This window comes from Chlorocebus sabaeus, chromosome 15, assembly GCF_047675955.1.
Source record: "Chlorocebus sabaeus isolate Y175 chromosome 15, mChlSab1.0.hap1, whole genome shotgun sequence".
Classification (NCBI taxonomy): Eukaryota; Metazoa; Chordata; class Mammalia; order Primates; family Cercopithecidae; genus Chlorocebus; species Chlorocebus sabaeus.
In genome coordinates, this window is record NC_132918.1 from 88,576,801 (window position 1) to 88,596,987 (window position 20,187).

The following is a 20,187-nucleotide window of genomic DNA, read 5'->3' on the forward strand; positions in this document are numbered from 1 at the left end:
CAGAGAAGTCTTAATCCGTGATCTTGAGAGAGCTACTGCAACTAGGACGCTGTCTGCTTCTGGGGAGAGATTTCCCTGGTCAGCTTTTCCTTAAAGTCTCCAACACGTGTACAGTTCCAGGAGTCTGAAGGGACCCTTTTGACCTGTGAGATGTGGACCCATGGTTCAAAGCCCTGAAGCGTCACTGCACTCTGGGTAGTGAGAAGAACTTGGTATGGTCCCATCCAACGAGGTTCAAGAGTGATCTTCCTCTGATGTCATTTCCAGAAGGCCCAGTCTCCAGGTTCCAGACCATGGAGTTGATTGTCCTCAGTTGGTGGATGTCAAAACGCTTCCTTTACCTGGTGGAAGTATACTTTGGCATAATACATTAAAACCTTGCAGTATTTAGTCATATCAGAGTTTAAGAGAGCAGGAGAAGCATGAGATGCTATTAGGGACATGGGCCTCCCAGTGACTATTTCATAAGGAGTCAATTTATATTTTCCAACAGGAGTGAATCTGATTGCCATTAAAGACAAAAGGTAGTACCTTTGGCCAAGGCAACTCAATAGATTTAGTTAACTTGGCCAGTTTCAGTTTTCAGATGCCATTTCTCTTTCAACCTTTCCGAAAGACTGAGGGTTATAAGGACAATGGTAATGCCACTGTGTCAGTAACACCTTATTTAACTGCTTTATAACTTACCCTGTAAAATGAGTTCCTCTATCACTGGAGATTTTTAGAGGGATCCCCCATAAAGGAAAAACATTTTGTTGATAATTTCTTAGCTGTGGTCACAGCATCAGCTTTCCTACATAGGAAGGCCTTTATCCAGGCAGAAAACATGCAAACTATTACAAGAACATACTGATACCTCATTGAGGGTGGTAACTGAGTGAAGTCTATCTGTAAATGTTCAAATGGTCCATCAGGTGGGGGAAGTATACTACCTCAAGTTTTTCCAGGATTATGAGTTTGACAAGTCAAACATTGATTATAAACCATTTTAGCAATTTTGGAACAGTCACCCCACCAGTACTTTTTCATAATTTGGATCATTTTGTCTGTTCCATGATGAGCTGTGGGGTACAGAGCTTTCAGTAATGGAAGATTCAAGGAGGACCAGGTGGCCGTCTGGGCCCTCTGTGAGTCCTCCCTTCACGTTAAAGTTACATCCTTTTAGATACCAATTTTTTTTTTCCAAATCAGATGCATTGCGCTGTTCATTAGGTCATCATAAGGAATTTGGCTTAATCTTATGGAGTTCATTCAGATTGCATATCTTGATGGTTTCAGCACTAACTGATTTAGCATAAAAATCTGCTAAAGCATTTCCCTGATATTTGGGTTCATTTCTACAAGTATGAGCTTCAATCTTAATAACAGCAATCTGCATTCATAACGGGATAGCAGAAAGGAGCTCATCTGTTTGGAGTCCATCATTGATGGGGATCTCACTAGAGGTGAGAAACCTTCGTAGTTTCCATATCGTGCCAAAATCACGTACTACTCCAAAAGCGTATCTACTTTCCATAAATTTTTACTGACTTGTCCTTAGCTATATGACATGTTCAGGTAAGGGCAGAAAGCTCTACAGGTTGGGCTGACTTGAATTAAGAGTTCCCTTCTCTATTAACTCATTTTTGGTAGTAATAGCATATCCTGCCTGATTTTTTTTTTTTTTCCTGATTTTTTGTCATAGGACCCATCAACAAAAACTAGTAATTTCAGGATTATCCAGTGGCGTATCTTGTATATCAACACGAAGGACCACTATTTCTGACACTACACTTAGACAATTGTGGTCTTCACCGTCTTCAGGCAGAGATAACAGAGTGTCTGGGTTAAGTAGATTACAGCCTTTTAGATGAAGATTAGGAGATAGGAGAAGTAATTCATAAGATGTTAGTCTACTTGCTGAAAAATTCTGGGTTTGATTGGAATTTAATAGACTTTCCACAGCGTCTGGGACTTGCAAATTAAGTTCATTTTGTGAAACCAGATCTGATGAAGCTTCTACCAGCTTCGTGGCTGTGGCTACTGCTTTTAAACAATTAGCATATGCCTTAGAGACTGGGCCTAATTGCAGGCTGTCGTATGCAGTGGTCCTATGTTTAGCACCGTGTTCATGAGTAAGGACTCCTAATGCCTGATGGTAACACTCATGAACAAACAAAGTGAAAGGTTTAGTGTAATTTGGAAGTCCTAAATCTGGGGGGCTGTTGTAAGGCCAACTTCATTTGGCTAAAAGTCTGCTTATGACGATCTTCCCAAAATAAAGGCTCTGGTACAGCATTTTTAGTGAGCTCATACAGTGGTGAAACTATTTAGGAAAGAATTTGGAACCCAGGATCTGCAATATCCTGCAAGCCTAAGAAATGCTTTTGTCTTTTGGTTGCAGGTTGAGGAAAACTTTAAAAAGTTTTTATCCTCTCAGGTGAGAGGGAAATCCCTTCAGCAGCCAAGTCATGTCCCAAATAGTGGACTTTTTCTTTTGAAAATTGAAGTTTTGGCCGGGCGTGGTGGCTCACGTCTGTTATCCCAGCACTTTGGGAGGCTGAGGCGGGCAGATCACCTGAGGTCGGGAGTTCAAGGGCAGCCTGACCAACATGGAGAAACCTTGTCTCTACTAAAAATACAAACTTAGTTAGCCAGGTGTGGTGGCACATGCCTGTAATCCCAGCTACTTGGGAGGTGGAGGCAGGAGAATCGCTTGAACCCAGGAGGTAGAGGTTGAGGTGAGCCAAGATTGCACCATTGCACTCCAGCCTGGGCAACAAGAGCGAAACTCCTCAAAAAAAAAAAAAAAAAGGAAAAAAAGAAAACAAAGAAAGAAAGAAAAGCAAAGAAAATTGAAGTTTTTCCGTTGAAGCCTTGTGACCTTTATATCCAAGTTGCTGTAAAAGGTAAACGGAGTCAGTTGCCGAGCACTCCTTAATAGGAGAGCATAACAATAAGTCATCTACATACTGAATGAGAGTAGAATGTTGAGGAAACGATAGTGTCATTAGGTCCTGATGCAGTGCCTGGGGAAAATATGAAGGGGCTTCAGTAAACCCTTGTGGTATTACATTCCGGGGTATTGCTGATCTTTTCCAAGTAAAGGCCAACAAATACTGACTTTCTTTATGGAATGCTCAAGAAGGCTGAGCCAAGATCTAGTACGGTGGACAACTTGGAATCAGTGGGTACATTAGGTTATAAAATATTAGGATTTGGGACTATAGAAAATCTTGGCATTACAATTTTATTTATTGCCTATAAATCTGGTACAAATCTCCAGCCTCATCTATTTGGTTTTTTAACTGGTAGGATTGGAGTGTTACAGGGGCTAGTACATGGAATTATGAGTCCTTGTTTAATTAAATCTTCTACAATTGGTGAGAGCCCTTGAATTGCTTCAGGTTTAAGTGGATATTGGGGTAATTAGGCAAAGGTTAAGAATGATCTATTTGTACTTTTATAGGTTCTACACTTTTAATTCTTCCTATATCAGTTGGGGAAGAGGCCCATAAACATTTAGGTGTTTTCAAAAGATCAGGGATATTACAGGCTTGAGTTTCAATCTTACCAATTTCTGCCTGTAAACAGCATAACAATTCTGGTTCAGGAGAATCAGGAAACTCTTAAGATTATTTCTCTTTCTGAGGAAAATTTTATGTGCCCTTTTAGCTTTGAAAGTAAATCTTGCCCTAACAAGTTTACTGGAGCAGTATCACACAGTAAAAAAGTGTGGTTTTCTGAAATGGGGCCCAGAGTTACTTGGATGGGTTCAGATATGGGGGCCTCTTCCAACTGGGTTTGAAATCCCTACCACAGAAATGACCTTTTTGCTCGTTTCGGATTTGTTGGCTTATTAAAGTGGGATTTATGGTAGCTAGAGTAGCCCTGGTATCCATGAGGACTGTACACGACTCCCTATTTCTTTTAACCTCTGTTTCCTCATGTTCCTTTACAGGTATTACGGGGAGCAATCCACCAGAGTCCCTTGGAGCCTCCTTAAAGTTGATTATTGTCAGGAGGACTAAGGTCTCCTGGGCTCCCTCTAGTGGTCAAACAGTTCGGCCTGGAGGGAGGTTTATCGGCGGACAATCGCTTTTCCAGCCCCGGTTGTTTGCAATACAGGCAGACATCTTGGGGTAAATAACTTCTTGTTCCAGGACCTCTTGATTGTGATTTAAAATGAGGACAAGATGGTCCCTTTGGTCCCGGTCCCTGTAACTGTTCTAATTGAAGGGGCATAAGCTTGTTAGCCTTTTGAGTTTTTTCTTGCCCTAGAGTCCTCTCAAAATGTTCGGCTAGGCTGGGCACGATGGCTCACACCTGTAATCGCAGCACTTTGGGAGGCCGAGGTGGGCAGATCACGAGGTCAGGAGATCAGGACCATCCTGGCTAACACGGTGAAACCCGGACTCTACTACAAATACGAAAAAATTAGCCGGGCGAGGTGGCGGCGCCTGTGGTCCCAGCTACTCGGGAGGCTGAGGCAGGAGAATGGGGTGAACCCGGGAGGCGGAGCTTGCAGTGAGCTGAGATCCGGCCACTGTACTCCAGCCTGGGCGACAGAGCGAGACTCCGTCTCAAAAAAAAAAAAAGAAGTTCAGCTAAGGCCACCAATTCAGTCACATCTCTAACTTCCCATTGCAATTTATGTTTTTTAATTAAACTGCTACTGGAGTCCATTTATAAATAAAGCAGTTAATGCTGTTTCAGCCCCTGCAGGGAATACTTCTTGCTATACTTTGAGTTCACAATGCTTCACAAACAATAAGTGAGTTCTGTAACCTGAAACTGGTTCCTCCTTTTTTGTTTTGTTTGTTTGTTTGCTTACAAGATTGTATGATGGACCAATTTTTTGTGGAAAAATTTTAGGAACTGAATGAAAAGATTTTCAGCAGTTTTTCTAGGTACTTTTGGTCCTTCTCGTGAGGAGCTCTTGGAGGGGCCTCTAATATCATCCTCCTCAGGTTTGTCCCGTTCTGCTGCTGCCATCCATTTCCGACCTTCACCAGCCCCCAATATCATGTGAATAAATTGGTAAATTCAGGAAGTCCTGGATCGTAAGCTGCTATTAGCATTCTAAATTCCTCAGTAAATTTTTGAGGCTTTTCCCTTGGACTAGGGAAGTCCTTCACAATGGGGCTAAGGTCAGCTTTAGACTATGGAGTGAAAGTAGTTACAGCAGGTGAGGCCTGACTGATCAGAAGGTCTCACTTTGTAAGGCGTCTCTCTAACTTCCTTTTTTTTTCAAATCATCTTCAGGGTAAAAGTGTAATTTAACAAAAAGATTAGTGGACTCAGAATATGTGGGTAGAGACGGACAAAGAGAAGGAACAATCGAGGTTAGGTCAGTCAGAGTACAGTCCTCTTTCTTCATCTCCTTGGTCTATTGCTTAAGCTTTTCATTTGCTTTTTGCAAAGAATCTTTTAAGAAGGCAATTTTTGATTCACTTAGTCTTTTAGAGGCCTTTGCATATCCATGAAAGAATACATCCCACTATATTTGTGGGGGCTTTGATTCCCCTTTTTCTAGTATGCTTTGCAAACAATTTTATCCAAATTAAAACTTCTCCATTGTGGTCATCTTGATTCTAAGTTTTCTTTAGTGAGGTTAACCCTTTTTTTCTAAAAATGCACACATTCTGGGCCCATAATTTTTATACATAAAATTAGCTGGAGTCCCCGAAGGTGGAGTCCCAGACTCCTTGGATTGAGACGATCCCATTATTAAATAAGGTACCTATGAGAGGTCTGAGGCCTCTAACTTAATCCAATCCAGTTAATTATCCAATCCAATTTGATCTTGGATCCAGTCCAGGCTAAATATTGCTCAAGTAAACTCAGAGAGCTCAAAACACAAGCTAGTGGCGCTCGGAATCTGAGAGAGAACTCACCCACGACCTCCACTTACAGTCTAGAGACCAGTGAGTGCAGTGGGCTCAGCAAGCACCTCACGTGGCCACCTGGTGTCCCTGGGGGTTGCCGGAGTTTTTCTTCAAACCCCACTTCTGACACCAGATCTGTTAAAAGAAAACTTCAGACAAGTTAACTTTGATGGAGTTTAATTGAGCAAAGGAAAGAAACACTTTGCAGATCAGGCAGCCTCCAGAATTGAATGCCGTTTGAACACAGCAGTCTATTAGTGCTTGAAGTATGGCCACTGGGATTGACCGACACTCAGCTATTATTGCAGATGTATACTACTCAGTTAGGTTTTCAGTTTTGTCTGCCTATTACTAGGTTATGGTTCGTCCACTAGGACTCAAATATAGAAGTATGGAGTCCCTCTCAGGCCATATTTAGTTTGCTTTAACAATACTTAAACAAAAAATTGTAAAATAAGGGTACTGACCTTACTGGGTGCTTCTGAGACTTAATACTTATATAGTTACACTGTAGTGAAAACAGCTAGTGTAATGTGTGGTATGTATAAGAACACAAGAGATACCGCTTTCCCCATACCATTCCTTACAACATTGCTTCTGTTTTCCTTGATTCTTTTTTTTTTTTTTTTTTTTTTTGAAGATGGAGTCTCACTCTGTTGCCCAAGCTGGAGTGCAGTGGTGCCATCTCAGCTCACTGCAACCTCCGCCTCCTGGATTCAAGCAATTCTCCTGCCTCAGGCTCCTGAGTAGTTAGGATTACAGGCACACCCAGCTAATTTTTGTATTTTTAGTAGAGACGGAGTTTCACCATGTCCAGGTTGTTCTCAAACTCCTGACCTCAGATGATCCACCTGCCTTGGCCTCCCAAAGTGCTGGGATTACAGGTGTGAGCCACCACGCCCAGCTTCCTTTTTCTTAAGAAGTTTCCAGTCCCATGTAATTAAAGGAATTAATATTTTTTAACTACTTAGAAGCAAGACTGGCCCTGATTATTAGTAAGCAACTAATAGTAAGCTAACAACTATGTATGCAACTGTGAGCGTATGTTAAGATATGGTTGTTGGTGACCTTTCATTCTCTTCAGGAAGAAGAGGGTGGAGCTCTACAGTGAACGTGTACATTTAAATTCTGTTCTCTTTGGAGCTTTTTTGCTACTTTCATTTTTCTGGGGATCCAGGTGCTTGAGTTGGGATTGATTAACTTCCTTAATTTCCACCCCTGTGCTGTCAGGATCAGGAGACATAGATGAAGGTGTTCTAAACTGCTAGAAATTTTGTTTTTGAAAGCAAAAGTTTGCAAGCATTTTTTTGTTTTGACTTTTACTTACAGTGAATAGTAGTTAATAAAATAAGTCCCTGTCTTTTCTTTCTTCGGTTTCAATTCCTGAGACCAGGATCATAGCCCACATATTAGAGTGGAGTCCCACTGCTTTGGTTTGAATCCTGCCTTTATTTCTTATGTCAGTGTGACTTTGGGCAAGTTATTTAAGTCTTTGCACCACGTTTTCCTCATAAAATGCAGATAATACTAGTACTTTCTACATAGAATTATTGGCAGGATTAAATGAGATAGCGCGTGCTGTAACCATGTCTGGCACATAGTCAATGGCTAGTGAATGTGAACTATTGTGTGACAATGTGGTTAGTCATGTATGGGAGCGTGTGTGTTTCCTTTAGTATATTGCTCTTTTCATGTGGTTTCCTTTGTACTGTTACCCTATCTGATCATTCTTCCATATTCATTTTTCTTTCAGTGAGGTCTGCCAGTCTTTAGTGAAACACAGCTCTGGAATAAAAGGAAGTTTACCACTACAAAAACTGCATCTGGTTTCACGAAGTATTTATCATTCACATCATCCTACATTAAAGCTTCAACGACCTCAATTAAGGACATCATTTCAGCAGTTCTCTTCTCTGACAAACCTTCCTTTACGTAAACTGAAATTCTCTCCAATTAAATATGGCTACCAGCCTCGCAGGAATTTTTGGCCAGCAAGATTAGCTACGAGACTCTTAAAACTTCGCTATCTCATACTAGGATCTGCTGTTGGGGGTGGCTACACAGCCAAAAAGGTGAACTTAACATTCCTACTGGTTTTCCAATTATTGTATCATGATTAAGTTTCTATAGCATAAATCATTTTTCTTTTGTGTAGTGGAATACAATTGGGTGTTTAAACATTTATTTTGTGTCTCTGCCATGGACTAGATTGTTTTAATGATGCTAATAGGAAGATGCCTTTAGAATCTTACCTATAATTATAGGAAATTAAAATGGCCTAGTGGAAGGAGCGCAGGGCTGGGAGTAGGAACACCTAGGTTTGATTGTGAGCTTTGACGTTTAGTAGCACAGATGCGAAAGTCAGGTGACATTCTCACATAAGCCCTTCTTGGCAGCTCTGGGACCAGAAGCAAGGCGTCCTGTCTCCCAGTCTGTCTTCCTTCTACCCCACAGTACTGTTTAGAGCAAAATTATGAAACCTGTTTGAAATAGAAATATATTCTGAATTTTTACATTTTCCATATTTAACAGAGGAGTGTTTACATGTTTTATGTGCTTGTTTGCTGAGGCCACTTAAATTTGTTTCTTAAAAGTTTTGAACATAATACATTGTTCTTAGTAGATTAATGTGTTTTAATTAAATAATTTTTCTTTACATGTTTATTTGGCAGCAGAGCATCTGATTGACACACTTTTCTTATCTTTTAGACTTTTGATCAGTGGAAAGATATGATACCGGACCTTAGTGAATATAAATGGATTGTGCCTGACATTGTGTGGGAAATTGATGAGTATATCGATTTTGGTTTGTATCATGAACATTAAAATACTTTTTTTGGTCATCTCTTGAGGAAAGAGAAGTAGTTGTATTGAGATAGTTTCTTAATTTATGAACCTAATATATATCACAGTTTTATTTTAATGATATATGTAATATAATATCAATGAAAAAATCTGGACAAAAGAAATACCCAGTAGTCCATCACTTTGCCACAGCTGCCACTAACCATTTGGAGCATTTTCTTTTAATTATACTTACTATATGTGATTAGTATCTTTTTAACTTATGGATTGATTGAGACGGTCTCACTCTGTCAGTCAGGCTGAAGTACGGTCTTGCAGTCATAACTCACTGCAGCCCTGAACTGGGCTCAAGCCCTCCTTCCGACTCAGCCTCCCAAGTAGCCGGCACTACATGCGTGTGCCACCATGCCTGACTCATTTTTTAATTTCTTGTAGAGATGGGGTCTCGCTGTGTTGCCCAGGCTAGTCTCAAATTCCTTAGCTCAAGGCTCTCACCTAGCCTCCCAAAGTGCTGAGATTACAAGCCTGAGTCACTATGCCTGGCTTGAATTTTTTTCTTTTAATTTTTTTCTTTTCATAAACACTACTACAGAATAAAATTTTAGTTCCCTTTTTAAAAATTATGTAATCATGGTGAATATACACTTTGGTATTTTGTCCTTTGCTACTTAACATATTTTGTCAGCATTTCCATGCTGCCAAGTAGCCTTTCTGTTAATAATATCATTGTCTGCGTTATGTAATGTTGCCCAGAGCATATTTATTGTGACCCACCTAACTAGCTCCTTTTGAATAGATACCGTGGTTATCTCTACTTTTTGTAGCCAAGTTATTTAAAAGTCTGTTAGTATCCAGAGTAATTTCTTTTCTTAGTTGGCCACTGCTCTCCCTTTCTCAATAGGTGGATGAGAAAAAAGTGTATTGGATAGCTACGATTGCCAGTAATTCATGGTGATCTTTAAGAAATATATTATCATCAAATTTTTTTTTAAATTTTGTCAGATTTCTTAGTTTAGGTGTATGTGGAGGTGGAATTTTTACTTGCACTTATTCACAGAATTTATAAAGATAAAACTGTTCTATGTTGACGAATGTATTTGCAAAAAAAGCACACTTTCAAATTGTTCTTCTGGGATTAACGAGGAGAGCTTTCAACTTGATGTATTTGCCAGTACCACAGCATAGTGACTGAGAGCCTATATTCTGGAGCTAGACTGCCTGGGCTGGAACCCAGGCTCCTCCACTTCCTTGCTGTGGACCTTAGTTTCTCATCTGTAAGTGGGGTTGATAATAGTAGCTGTTTTGTAGGCTTGTCAGGAGGGTTAAACAAGTTACTACGTTAGCCCTTTATAAGAATGGTATCTGACATATTTTCTTTGTTTCACACTCTATATGTTTTGATCTTTTCCAGAGAAAATTAGAAAAGCCCTTCCTAATTCAGAAGACCTTGTAAAGTTAGCACCAGACTTTGACAAGATTGTTGAAAGCCTCAACTTACTGAAGGACTTTTTTACCTCAGGTAAGGAAGGAGCTGTTTGATCCAATTTAAAATTTTAAGAACCATGGAGGAAAAATACATGGATTATTTGTTTATTCTCATTTTTTTTTAAACTAAAATATTTAGTACCAATGAAAAACAGGACTTTTTAAAAAAAAGATAAACACAAAATTTTGTTATGCAATGGTTTTAATTTTTGTTTAGCCCAGTAAAATGGCAATTCATAAGCACTTAAACATACTTGGCTTTTAGTGAGGGGGAAAAAAATATCACTTGTTCTTGACAAGTAGATGAGACTTCCTATGTATTTGCTTTTCATAAGTGGTTGGACCAATTTGGTGGTTTTTAAATAAATTTAACTATGATAGAGCATAATGAGTAGCATTTATTAAGTTTAATCCTGGCATATTTGCCCAATTATTGCCCTATTGTAATATGAAATCTGAGATCTCAGACATCTTTGTTTGCTCATTTCTGTTAAATTTTACATTTGTATTTCCCCTTTTGCTGGTTTTTCACAGGTCACAAATTGGTTAGTGAAGTCATAGGAGCTTCTGACCTACTTCTCTTGTTAGGTGTGTAAACAGACATTTTTGCTGACCTTAACATGCCTTTTAAATGCTTCTAATAAACTAGTTGCAAATAAAATTGCAGACCAAATTTATAATACTGCTTATGCTGAATTTTAAAACCCCAGAACTATATTAGGCAAACTCTTTATCCTTTAGGTGGAAATAATAAAATAATTATTTTGTGATAAAACTAAAATTCTTAAATATGTATGTGTATGATAAAAGCTGTTAAAAGAAAATTTACGTAGCAAAAATATTTTCTTGAAATAGATCTAATTGTTTTTGATAATTGAAATGAAAAGTAATTTTAGTTTGTCTCATCTGCCCTGTCGTGGTTGACATTTAAATTTGTTTTCCGGCCGGGTGCGGTGGCTCATGCCTGTAATCCCAGCATTTTGGGAGGCCAAGGCAGGCGGATCATGACGTCAGGAGATTGACACCATCCTGGCCAATACGGTGGAACCTCATCTCTACTAAAAATACAAAAAATTAGCCGGGCGTGGTGGCACGCACCTGTAGTCCTAGCTACTTGGGAGGCTGAGGCAGGAGAATCGCTTGAACCTGGGAGGTGGAGGTTGCAGTGAGCAGAGATTGCGCCACTGCACTCCAGCCTGGGGGACAAAGGGAGACTCTGCCTCAAAAAAAAAAAAAAAAAAGAAAAAATAATTGTTTTCGTACTATACATGGTCTGTATTGCCAGTGGTATGTGGCTGAACTGTAAGTACTCTCATGTAAAATAATCCTTACTAAAGATTGTCTTATTTTTTATTGTAATTTTCAGTTATATATTTTTAATTGTTAGGTTAAACATATGCTGTGATTGCTATAGTTAGTACTTCTTTATTTTCTGCACAGGTTGTCAGTCATGTTCCTTAAAATAAGAATAAAGGCGATTTGATTCTTTGAACCTGAGTTGCTCTAAAAATCCATTCACCTTTTCATTGACTCAATGTAATGTGAGATTCAGCTTAGGCTGTTGACATCACTGGAGAATGTAAAGGGTTGCGTATTTATCTTTAAGGTTCACCAGGAGAAACGGCGTTTAGAGCAACAGATCATGGATCTGAAAGTGACAAGCATTTTAGAAAGGTAAGTGTAAAAGAGAATTGTTCACGTAGGTAGTCTTGAAAGATTTTTTAAAGTTTTTACTTCTTCAGAAGATTTTAAAATGATAACATCTGAGGAGCAAATTCAAAAGCATCCAAATAGAGGTATTGTTACTAACCTTGGTGCAAAGTACAAGGTATTACGGGGCAGTTCTGGAAATATAATTGAGAAGCCCATTTCCTTCACATATGTTCTGTGAAACATTAGTTTCAAGGGTTGTCCCCAAGAAAGAGTTTTGTTGTTAAGTGTGTGGGGGGAGAAAGGCTCGTTTAGACAAAGCAAGCAGACTTCTTTTCTTTCCCTAGGACTTCTCAGACTGTAATACACTCATGCACATTGTGAATTTCCAAGAAGTCAAAGCATACAGTGTTTTCCCGAATTATTTACCAACAGAACCCTTTGGTTCATGGAACATCTTATAGGGACTAGATTTCACTTTGGGGAAACTATAAAGGGAATAGGAAGTGGGTTATTAGGAAATAAATCAATTCCCCAATATTGATAGTTAACAAAGTTATGTATGGGGTTATTTACGGTGTGTTATTTTCAATACATATTCATTAACAAAATCCATATGAAAGTTCTAGGAGAATTGCTGAGGCAGAATAACATGCTTTGCTCTGTATTTATAGTGCTCATGTATTTACCTGATGTTTTCTGAGTCTCCACTTTTTTCATCCTTTTGGAATTGGTAAAATAACTGATTCCTTGAAAGTTTTTTTCTACATAATACCTAGATAAATAGATTTATAGAAAAAATATTGTATGAATGTTTTAACATTAAATATGGAATGTGTAATTTTTATATTGGAGGTTATTGTTTTAATACATCGAGGAAATAATTTTATGTTTATTTTGGAAGCAGGAAGAAGAAATAATTTCTATAAATAGGTTTTCATCTCTTTCCTTGTTCTTTAACTTTGAACTTTTTACATTATATTCCAAATTTTAATTATATTTCAAAAGATGTTTTTCTTTTGCCTTTTAATTTTATCTTTCGGAGAAAAATGTCTGTCAAAATGTATGTACATGTATTTGTCTTTTGATTTGATCTTTTTTGACACTCTTTTGCATTGACATTATTTTAACCAAAGGACACTCTTGATTGTTCTTGCTACTGGGGAAAAAAAAATAAATAGAAATTAGCTTAATATTTGTGGCTTATTTTGAGTGAAGGCCTTAGCCCTTAAGGCGATTAAATTTAATGTGGAGAGAAGATCTAATCTAATGGGGAGAAGGAGCCTTTGTTACAGGTATGGTAGTGTGGTTCTTTGAGTGACAAGATTTCTGTTTGCCAAATTGGTAATGGCGAGGTCTGTATGTCAGTTTTCTCTCTGATATGGCCTAGGATCACTTTGGTGAATGAAAAACCTGTTTAAGGGCCTGACTCAGATAATTCTCTTAAAACCCTACTAAGGTCTTAAATGAATAATCAGTAATTGAACAGAAGCTCTGCAATAGAAAAGAAGCCAGATAATTATTTTCGGAAATTTAATTATATTTACAGATTTTATTTTATACAATAGACATGGAATTAAATTTATTACATTATGTTCTAATTTACTCTTTGCTTGTTTTAATTTGCTTGTTTGACAATAAATGTCCTTGTAAATTATTTCCTTTTGACTTTTTCTCAATTTGTGGTACTTATTTTGCCCATTAAAGACTTAGCAATTTTTTTTTTCAACTATTTGTTATACCTACTGAATCTAGAGTTGTAATTAAGCTACTTTCATTACTGGTTAAGTCAAATTATAGCAAATGCTACTATAAAAATTTACTATCCAAAAATGTATCTCAAGCCCTAACTGATGGTTTCAAATTCTGTTATTAATAATATGCAGCATTGTGTTTGCAAAGTTTGGCTGTTACTTGTGATGCTTGAGAATGATGAGTCACTCAGCTAAGATGCAGATAAACTGACTGATTTTGAGACTTGTGTGCAAATTAATGGTTGAATGTAAGCATGCAAAGAGAGACCTTAGCTTAGCAGTACCCTTTTTGAAATCACTCTGACATCAAGTTTGAAAATGTGGGCAATAATCAGAGGTGGTAGGGTGGCCAGGCTTTAGCTGAATACTTTTTTAACTGGTTCAGTCTGAGGTCTGAAAGCCCCAGATTTAAAATACTAGTTAGAGTTTGAAGCAGTCAAGTATTAGTTTAATGGTGGTCAGGTTTGTAACAGAGTTTCTGGCCAGACTTCTACTAGAAATGTAAAAGTATATGTGAATCAGCTTTTTAAAAAAGTAATAATAATTGAAAAATATTTCTACAACTAGAACTAAAGAAAAGAGTTGTCCTTTCTAGTAGGAAAACACATCTGGAGAAGTGCTGGCAAAGGGCAGAACAGTTAGGACCATTCAAAGTCAACTGAAGTGAAAGTGATGGGGAGCTGAGGGGAGCACAGATAGTTTGACTTCAGTCAGACCAAGTAAACAACATGATGAACCGATAACCTGTGATTCCCAGCCTAGGGTTACTACTGGAGTTTTAGGTGTCCTGGAAAGTTATAATACCAGTCTTCAAAAAGTCTACAGAAAGCATAGATTTCCACATAATGCTGCTGCACAGGCTAATGAATTATCAAGTTTCTTTGGTTTGGCCTGGATTTATATCCATTCAGTTTGTGGACACTAATGAATTGTTTATGTCATGTTAATCAGAAGTTCTGATGTGATTTGATTAATGAAACATTTAAACAAATAGTAAAACCAACCATTTTTAACCTCGCCCTACTATCTTGAGGTATGATTGACATATGTTAAAACCACCTCTAAATAAATGCTTCTTGTTAATCAAAAATTTGAAAACGTATGTCCGCTGGAGGAAAAGAGACATAGCCCTTGATGTGAACTGAATATTATTGAGACTTGGAGACCTTCAGAACTACCTGAAGACAAATTGAAGTGCTGTCTACTTTAGAGAATTGGTGGGCTAATTCAATTTGGGAGTCAGCAGATTTCTGTATATCAGTCATCATATATACAGGTGACAAGACCACTAGTTTATTCCCTTTTTTAGATTCTGTAAGATTATTTTGTTCCAGTGAAATTGATTTGCAAAATGTGACATGTTATTTTCTGTGCTTTTGTTCTATGTTTCTGATTGGTTATAAGCATCTCACAGAAGTAAGGAATACGGCCATTTGGAAGGCAACAAGCACATTTATAATTTGTAGAAAATATTTGAAGGACTTTTACATGGCCCAAATCATGAAAAGTAGTAGTATTGTTTTAAGTATAATTATTAAATGATAATACATTAATGTTCTTTCTTGCAGCATATTACTCTCTTTTTTTTTTTTTTTTTTTTTTTTGAGACAGAGTCTCGCTCTGTCGCCCAGGTTGGAGTACAGTGGTGCGATCTTGGCTCACTGCAACCTCCGCCTCCCAGGTTCAAGTGATTCTCCTGCCTCAGCCTGCCGAGTAGCTGGGATCACAGGCTCCCGCCACCACACCTGGCTAATTTTTATATTTTTAGTAGAGACAGGGTTTCACCAGGTTGGCCAGGATGGTCTTGATCTCCTGACCTCATGATCCGCCCGCCTCGGCCTCCCAAAGTGTTGGGATTACAGGCGTGAGCCACCCGGCCCTCCGATTCTTAATTTTATGGTTTATGTTTTACCTCCGCAGATGAAGTGTGTCTTTTCTTTTTTCCTGCATGTTTAGTTTTCACTCATCCTTGTAGCACAGCTCAATTGTCACTTTATGAAGCCTTCCATAACCTTCATAGCTCCATTAATTATACTCTTCTTAGTGTTTAAAACACTTGCCATATGAAACACTATTTACTTTTGCTTACATTCTTACCATTTAGTCGGCCATTTCTGTTACTAAATCTTTTTCTCAGAGCACCTGGGATAGTGTTGCGTCTTAGTAAAACCAGTTGATTGGTTTAACTCGGTAGAGGCTGATTAAAGTAAATAAATCTGGCTGATGCCAACAAAATTTGGTCCCCTCAATTTTTTGCTCTGATTACCTGCACATTCTCCCTGGCCTTCATATTTGGCAACCATTGAGGAGAACAAGGCTGTAAAAGTAGTTCATGTACTTGATATTCTGAATTGTAATTAAGCAGTGTGGCTTAAATAGGATTTGCTTTTCTGGGATTTCTTACGCAACAAATAATGTAGTAACTGGAAATCCAAGTTCAAGGCACTGGCAGATTTGATGTCTTCTGAGGACCCTTGGCTTCATAGATGATGCCTTCTCCCTATATCCTCACATAGCAAAAAGGGCTAGGCAGCTCTGGCCTTTTTTTGTAAGGCCAGTAACTCCAGAAACCTCATGACCTCATCACCTCCCAAATGCCCCACCTCTCAATACTATCACATTTGTGAGGTTAGGTTTCAACATATGAAATTGTGGGGGACAAAAATTCAGACCATAGTATAGTATTTCAAGATTACTTAAAATCTTCTCTACCAAACTCATTAACTTTTAGGTTAGCACAGTATTTTCATTTGATATTTGGTTTCTAGAGTTATTACTGATTTTCTTGATCTGATGTTATAACTAAAAAAAACCCAGAACATTGTACGTGAAATGAGACTGAGATGTGAAATGAGACTGAGATGAGGAAGCTGACTCAGAGATGGAGATTAAAAAAAGAGAGATGAGAGATTGAGATCTGCAGTGTCAAACTGACAACAGCCAGGAGTCAGGAGACATTAAGAGACTACATCATCTTTGATTGTTAATGATTATTTATTGTTATTTATAAATAATACTGTATTTTATATATGATATGTATTATTTTAAAAAGTATTTTTGTGCCATTTCTTGAAAGAAAAATTGCTAAGCTTGGGAAAACATGTGTTGAAAAATGTGGTTTCTACATCTGAGGAGTGTATCTTGCACAGTAGGTGCACAAATTTCTTCCTCTTCCTGTTCCACGTGGCCTTAGCTTAGAGGCTGTGTGGCTATCACTTGGTATTTAGGGTAAGACTGGTGCACAAAATCAAAGACGGATAACCTTCGTATAATTGTAGTATCATGTAAATAGCTTTTCTATGTCTAATTCTTGTTTTCTTCCTACTTTTTCAGAAGGTCAATTTCAGTTAATTTCAAGTATCTTTACATAATAGTGCTTCAGTAACAGGCGTGGAAGGAAAGTGACATGTCCCTAGAGCATTTTCTTGAAATCTAATAGATGATTGGAGTATTTACCATGCAGTTGTGTATATACATAAGCAGTGAATTCAAGAGGAATTTTTAAGCTATAAATAAAAAAGCACTGTGTGCCTCATAGACGTGAGTAGGAAATGTGGAATGTGGCTGATCCAAAGGGAATGAGTTATTGCGATTAATCACAGTCAGTTACAGATTGAACTCTTTGTTCTACTCTTTGCCCCCTTCTCACTATTGCACTTGACTAGTGTTAAAAAAGAAAGAAATGTGGAATATTTTCTCACTGCTTTGGGATTTTATAAATGAAAATACTAGTGGTATGTAAGTACAGCAGGTACACTACTGTATAAACCAACATCGAAAGCCTTCTTTAAAGGGAATTGTTTGAGAAATTTGAAACTTGGATGATTTGAATAAAGGATTATGATAAATGACCAAATGAATGAAAATAAATCAGGTTACTCTTCTTTCTGCTTGATAAAGCAATTTTTTTAAGGTAAAAATTATGAGAATGATGAGGGTAGTAGTTAGCATTGTCTTTGATAGATTTGTTAATGATCATAAAACTGATTTATTTAAAGACGTGTCTTTGTATAACTATATTTTATACTTTTGTATCTGGAAACAGATACTGAATTTCAATTGTCATGTGGAAGAAATCAACTAGTTTTATCCTTTGATTTATAGTAAATCAACCAGTTTCATTTATTGTCTAATATTGGCAATGATCACAGCCTAATGTATCAAAACTAACAAACAGAATAAAAGTTCTCCAAATTATATCCAGATTTTAAGACACTTTATAAGACATTTTATAATTATATAAAATTAAATATTTTGGGCAGTCATTTTTTTTTTTAACTCTGAAACTATTTAGAAGTCCTACTTTAGAATATCTTAATAAATACCCATTTTCCTCTTTTTATTTGTGTAACTTGGGTAAAAATTGAGTCGATTGTTTTCCCAGAACGCTGTTCTTAAACAAATGGTTACCTCATTCATTAGAACTTTACTTTTTTTAGGATTTCTAATTAAGAAAACATTAGGCTTGTAACATTGTCAAATCTTGGTTGTCTTTCCTCCACATTTTTTGAGGTCAGTTATCTAATAGGCCAGCGATTAAGCTATGTAGGAAATGATGTGTATTTTAGTATGCCACATATGAATATGCTGTATTAAAAATTGTGTCAATATACTATTTTATAATTATAAAATGGAACGAATTTCAGAAATAGAAAGGGTGATTTTTTGTGCTTAGGTCCAAACTCTGTTTTGTTTTCATTTCAAATTTTCATAATAACTATGTTGTCTCCATATCTTAATTGTGTTCTTTTATAGCACTTTTGTTTAGTAATTTGTATATGCTTGGCTGTATTCTCACAGGCTGTTTCTATTTAATGTCATCAGAACAGCTCATAAAAAAGTAAAAATTCGGTCAGACTAGTTATTTGATGTTATATATGAAATCAAAACAGAACCTGAAACATTATCTTTTAATTTAAATAAAGAACCCTAAATTTTAATCAAAGGTATGCAGAGGCACATGGAATATATGACTTAATGTAAAACCTTGATTAACTTGATGCTGGAAACCTGTTTCTAGGGACCTTTACTTGAATCAGTGAAATATCAAGAAAAAAATATTTACATAAGAATAATAATAATTAGGTAAGCTAGTATGATCTTCAATCAATCCTGAGAGAATCATGGTTGAGAATTAGAAAATTTTGACCAGTAAGATCAACACTGTTAAAAAAAAAAAAAATCTGTATTTTTGTCTATATTTGGTGTATATCTGGCTCATTTCATTTAGCACTTAGTATTGCACTTTCCTTTTCACTTTTTAAACTGGGCTGTTTTATTTTTCTGAGACATCTAATTTACTGAGGAGGAAAATGGAAATGCAGTACAGAGCCCAAGGGTATGACAGCTCTAAATGAGTTTCCATTTCTGTTTTAAGTTAACCATCCCTCCCTATCTTACATCTGTTCCTTTGTTGCGCCCTTTGGTTTAACATTGTTCTCCTCCCCGATTTCCTCTTCTCCTCATTGTGAACTCATGGCAGGGTCTGCTTGGTGAGCTCATTCTCTTACAACAACAAATTCAAGAGCATGAAGAGGAAGTGCGCAGAGCCGCTGGCCAATATGGCACGAGCTATGCCCAACAGAAGCGCAAGGTGATGGATGGTTTAAGGGGGCTACCGATACATTCACACTAATCAGCCATTTCTGCCAAGATCATGTCGCCTTAATCCATTCATGGATTCCAAATACAAGAAATTAATTTGACAAAGTAAAAATACAAAAGATATGTCATAAATATGGAACTTCTCTCGAGTGGGTAGTATAGGAAAAGCCAAAAGTAACAAATTCAAGCAGAGGAGTTTTAGTTTCTGAAAATTAGGTTATCTGTAGGGTTCCTGTATTTATATTTAGAACAAAATTAGGAATTGCTTTTTATGTGGTCCAGTTATTGAGTCACCCTAAGTTTGTAGGCATCTTACCTACCTACTTGCTCCCCAAGTTTTTATTTCTAAAGTGAAAAGGATTGCTGTAGATGACCAGTTTACACTAAAGAATAACATTTATTTATTTGTTTTAGCTAAAGTGTATGGATAGGGAACATTCATGTTCTTATAGAAGAAAGTTATTTTGACTTAACTTTTAGGCAAAAGCACGTAGTTCTTATACACTTTGACAAACTCATTGCATACATTTTTCACGTTAATCAAAGTCAGCACAAATAAATTTTCACCTTGGACCACTGAAGGTTTGAACACTGGAAATTTGATATCATCCTGGTTGCTAAAGAACAAGTTCTAATAAAAGCGTAAGTCTATATCAGTATGTGGCTTTTGGTGCAATCAGCAGGTCCATAAAAATATTATTTTGATGGTTAGGTAATCCCACCATGTAGATCCCAAAGTTCATGTTTGGAAGAGACTTTTAGGTCAAAGTGAAATATGTGTAATGAGTTTAAAATTATACTCTCAGATCTTGAAATCAGCTAATTATGATACATCTTATTAGATCAGAAAAGTTTTGAAGTTATATACAAACCCTGGTCAGGAACAAAGATTCAGTCATATAATTCTTGTACATTCTGCTATTTAAATCAACCAATATTATACATAATGATTTAGTGCAGTAATTTTGCTGGCTAACCTTATCTCATTTGGTGGTGGGTAGGACTTCAGAGTATTCACCATA

At 37.2% G+C, this 20,187-nt stretch overlaps 1 protein-coding gene across 5 annotated transcripts in view; it reads left to right on the forward strand.

The window, feature by feature from the left end:
• Window positions 1-20,187, forward strand: part of OPA1 (OPA1 mitochondrial dynamin like GTPase) — a 99,123-nt gene that overhangs the window by 8,793 nt on the left and 70,143 nt on the right. For 2 of the 5 annotated variants that reach the window (XM_008009552.3, XM_038003073.2), the window contains 6 exons: window positions 7,621-7,939; window positions 8,577-8,673; window positions 10,084-10,191; window positions 10,692-10,745; window positions 11,764-11,831; window positions 19,044-19,154. In XM_008009552.3, coding sequence (XP_008007743.2) covers window positions 7,621-7,939; window positions 8,577-8,673; window positions 10,084-10,191; window positions 10,692-10,745; window positions 11,764-11,831; window positions 19,044-19,154 — 757 coding nt within the window. Of the gene's footprint in view, window positions 1-7,620; window positions 7,940-8,576; window positions 8,674-10,083; window positions 10,192-10,691; window positions 10,746-11,763; window positions 11,832-19,043; window positions 19,155-20,187 lie in introns of those variants that run through there. The other 3 variants (XM_073023755.1, XM_038003074.2, XM_073023756.1) reach the window with 3 other exon arrangements.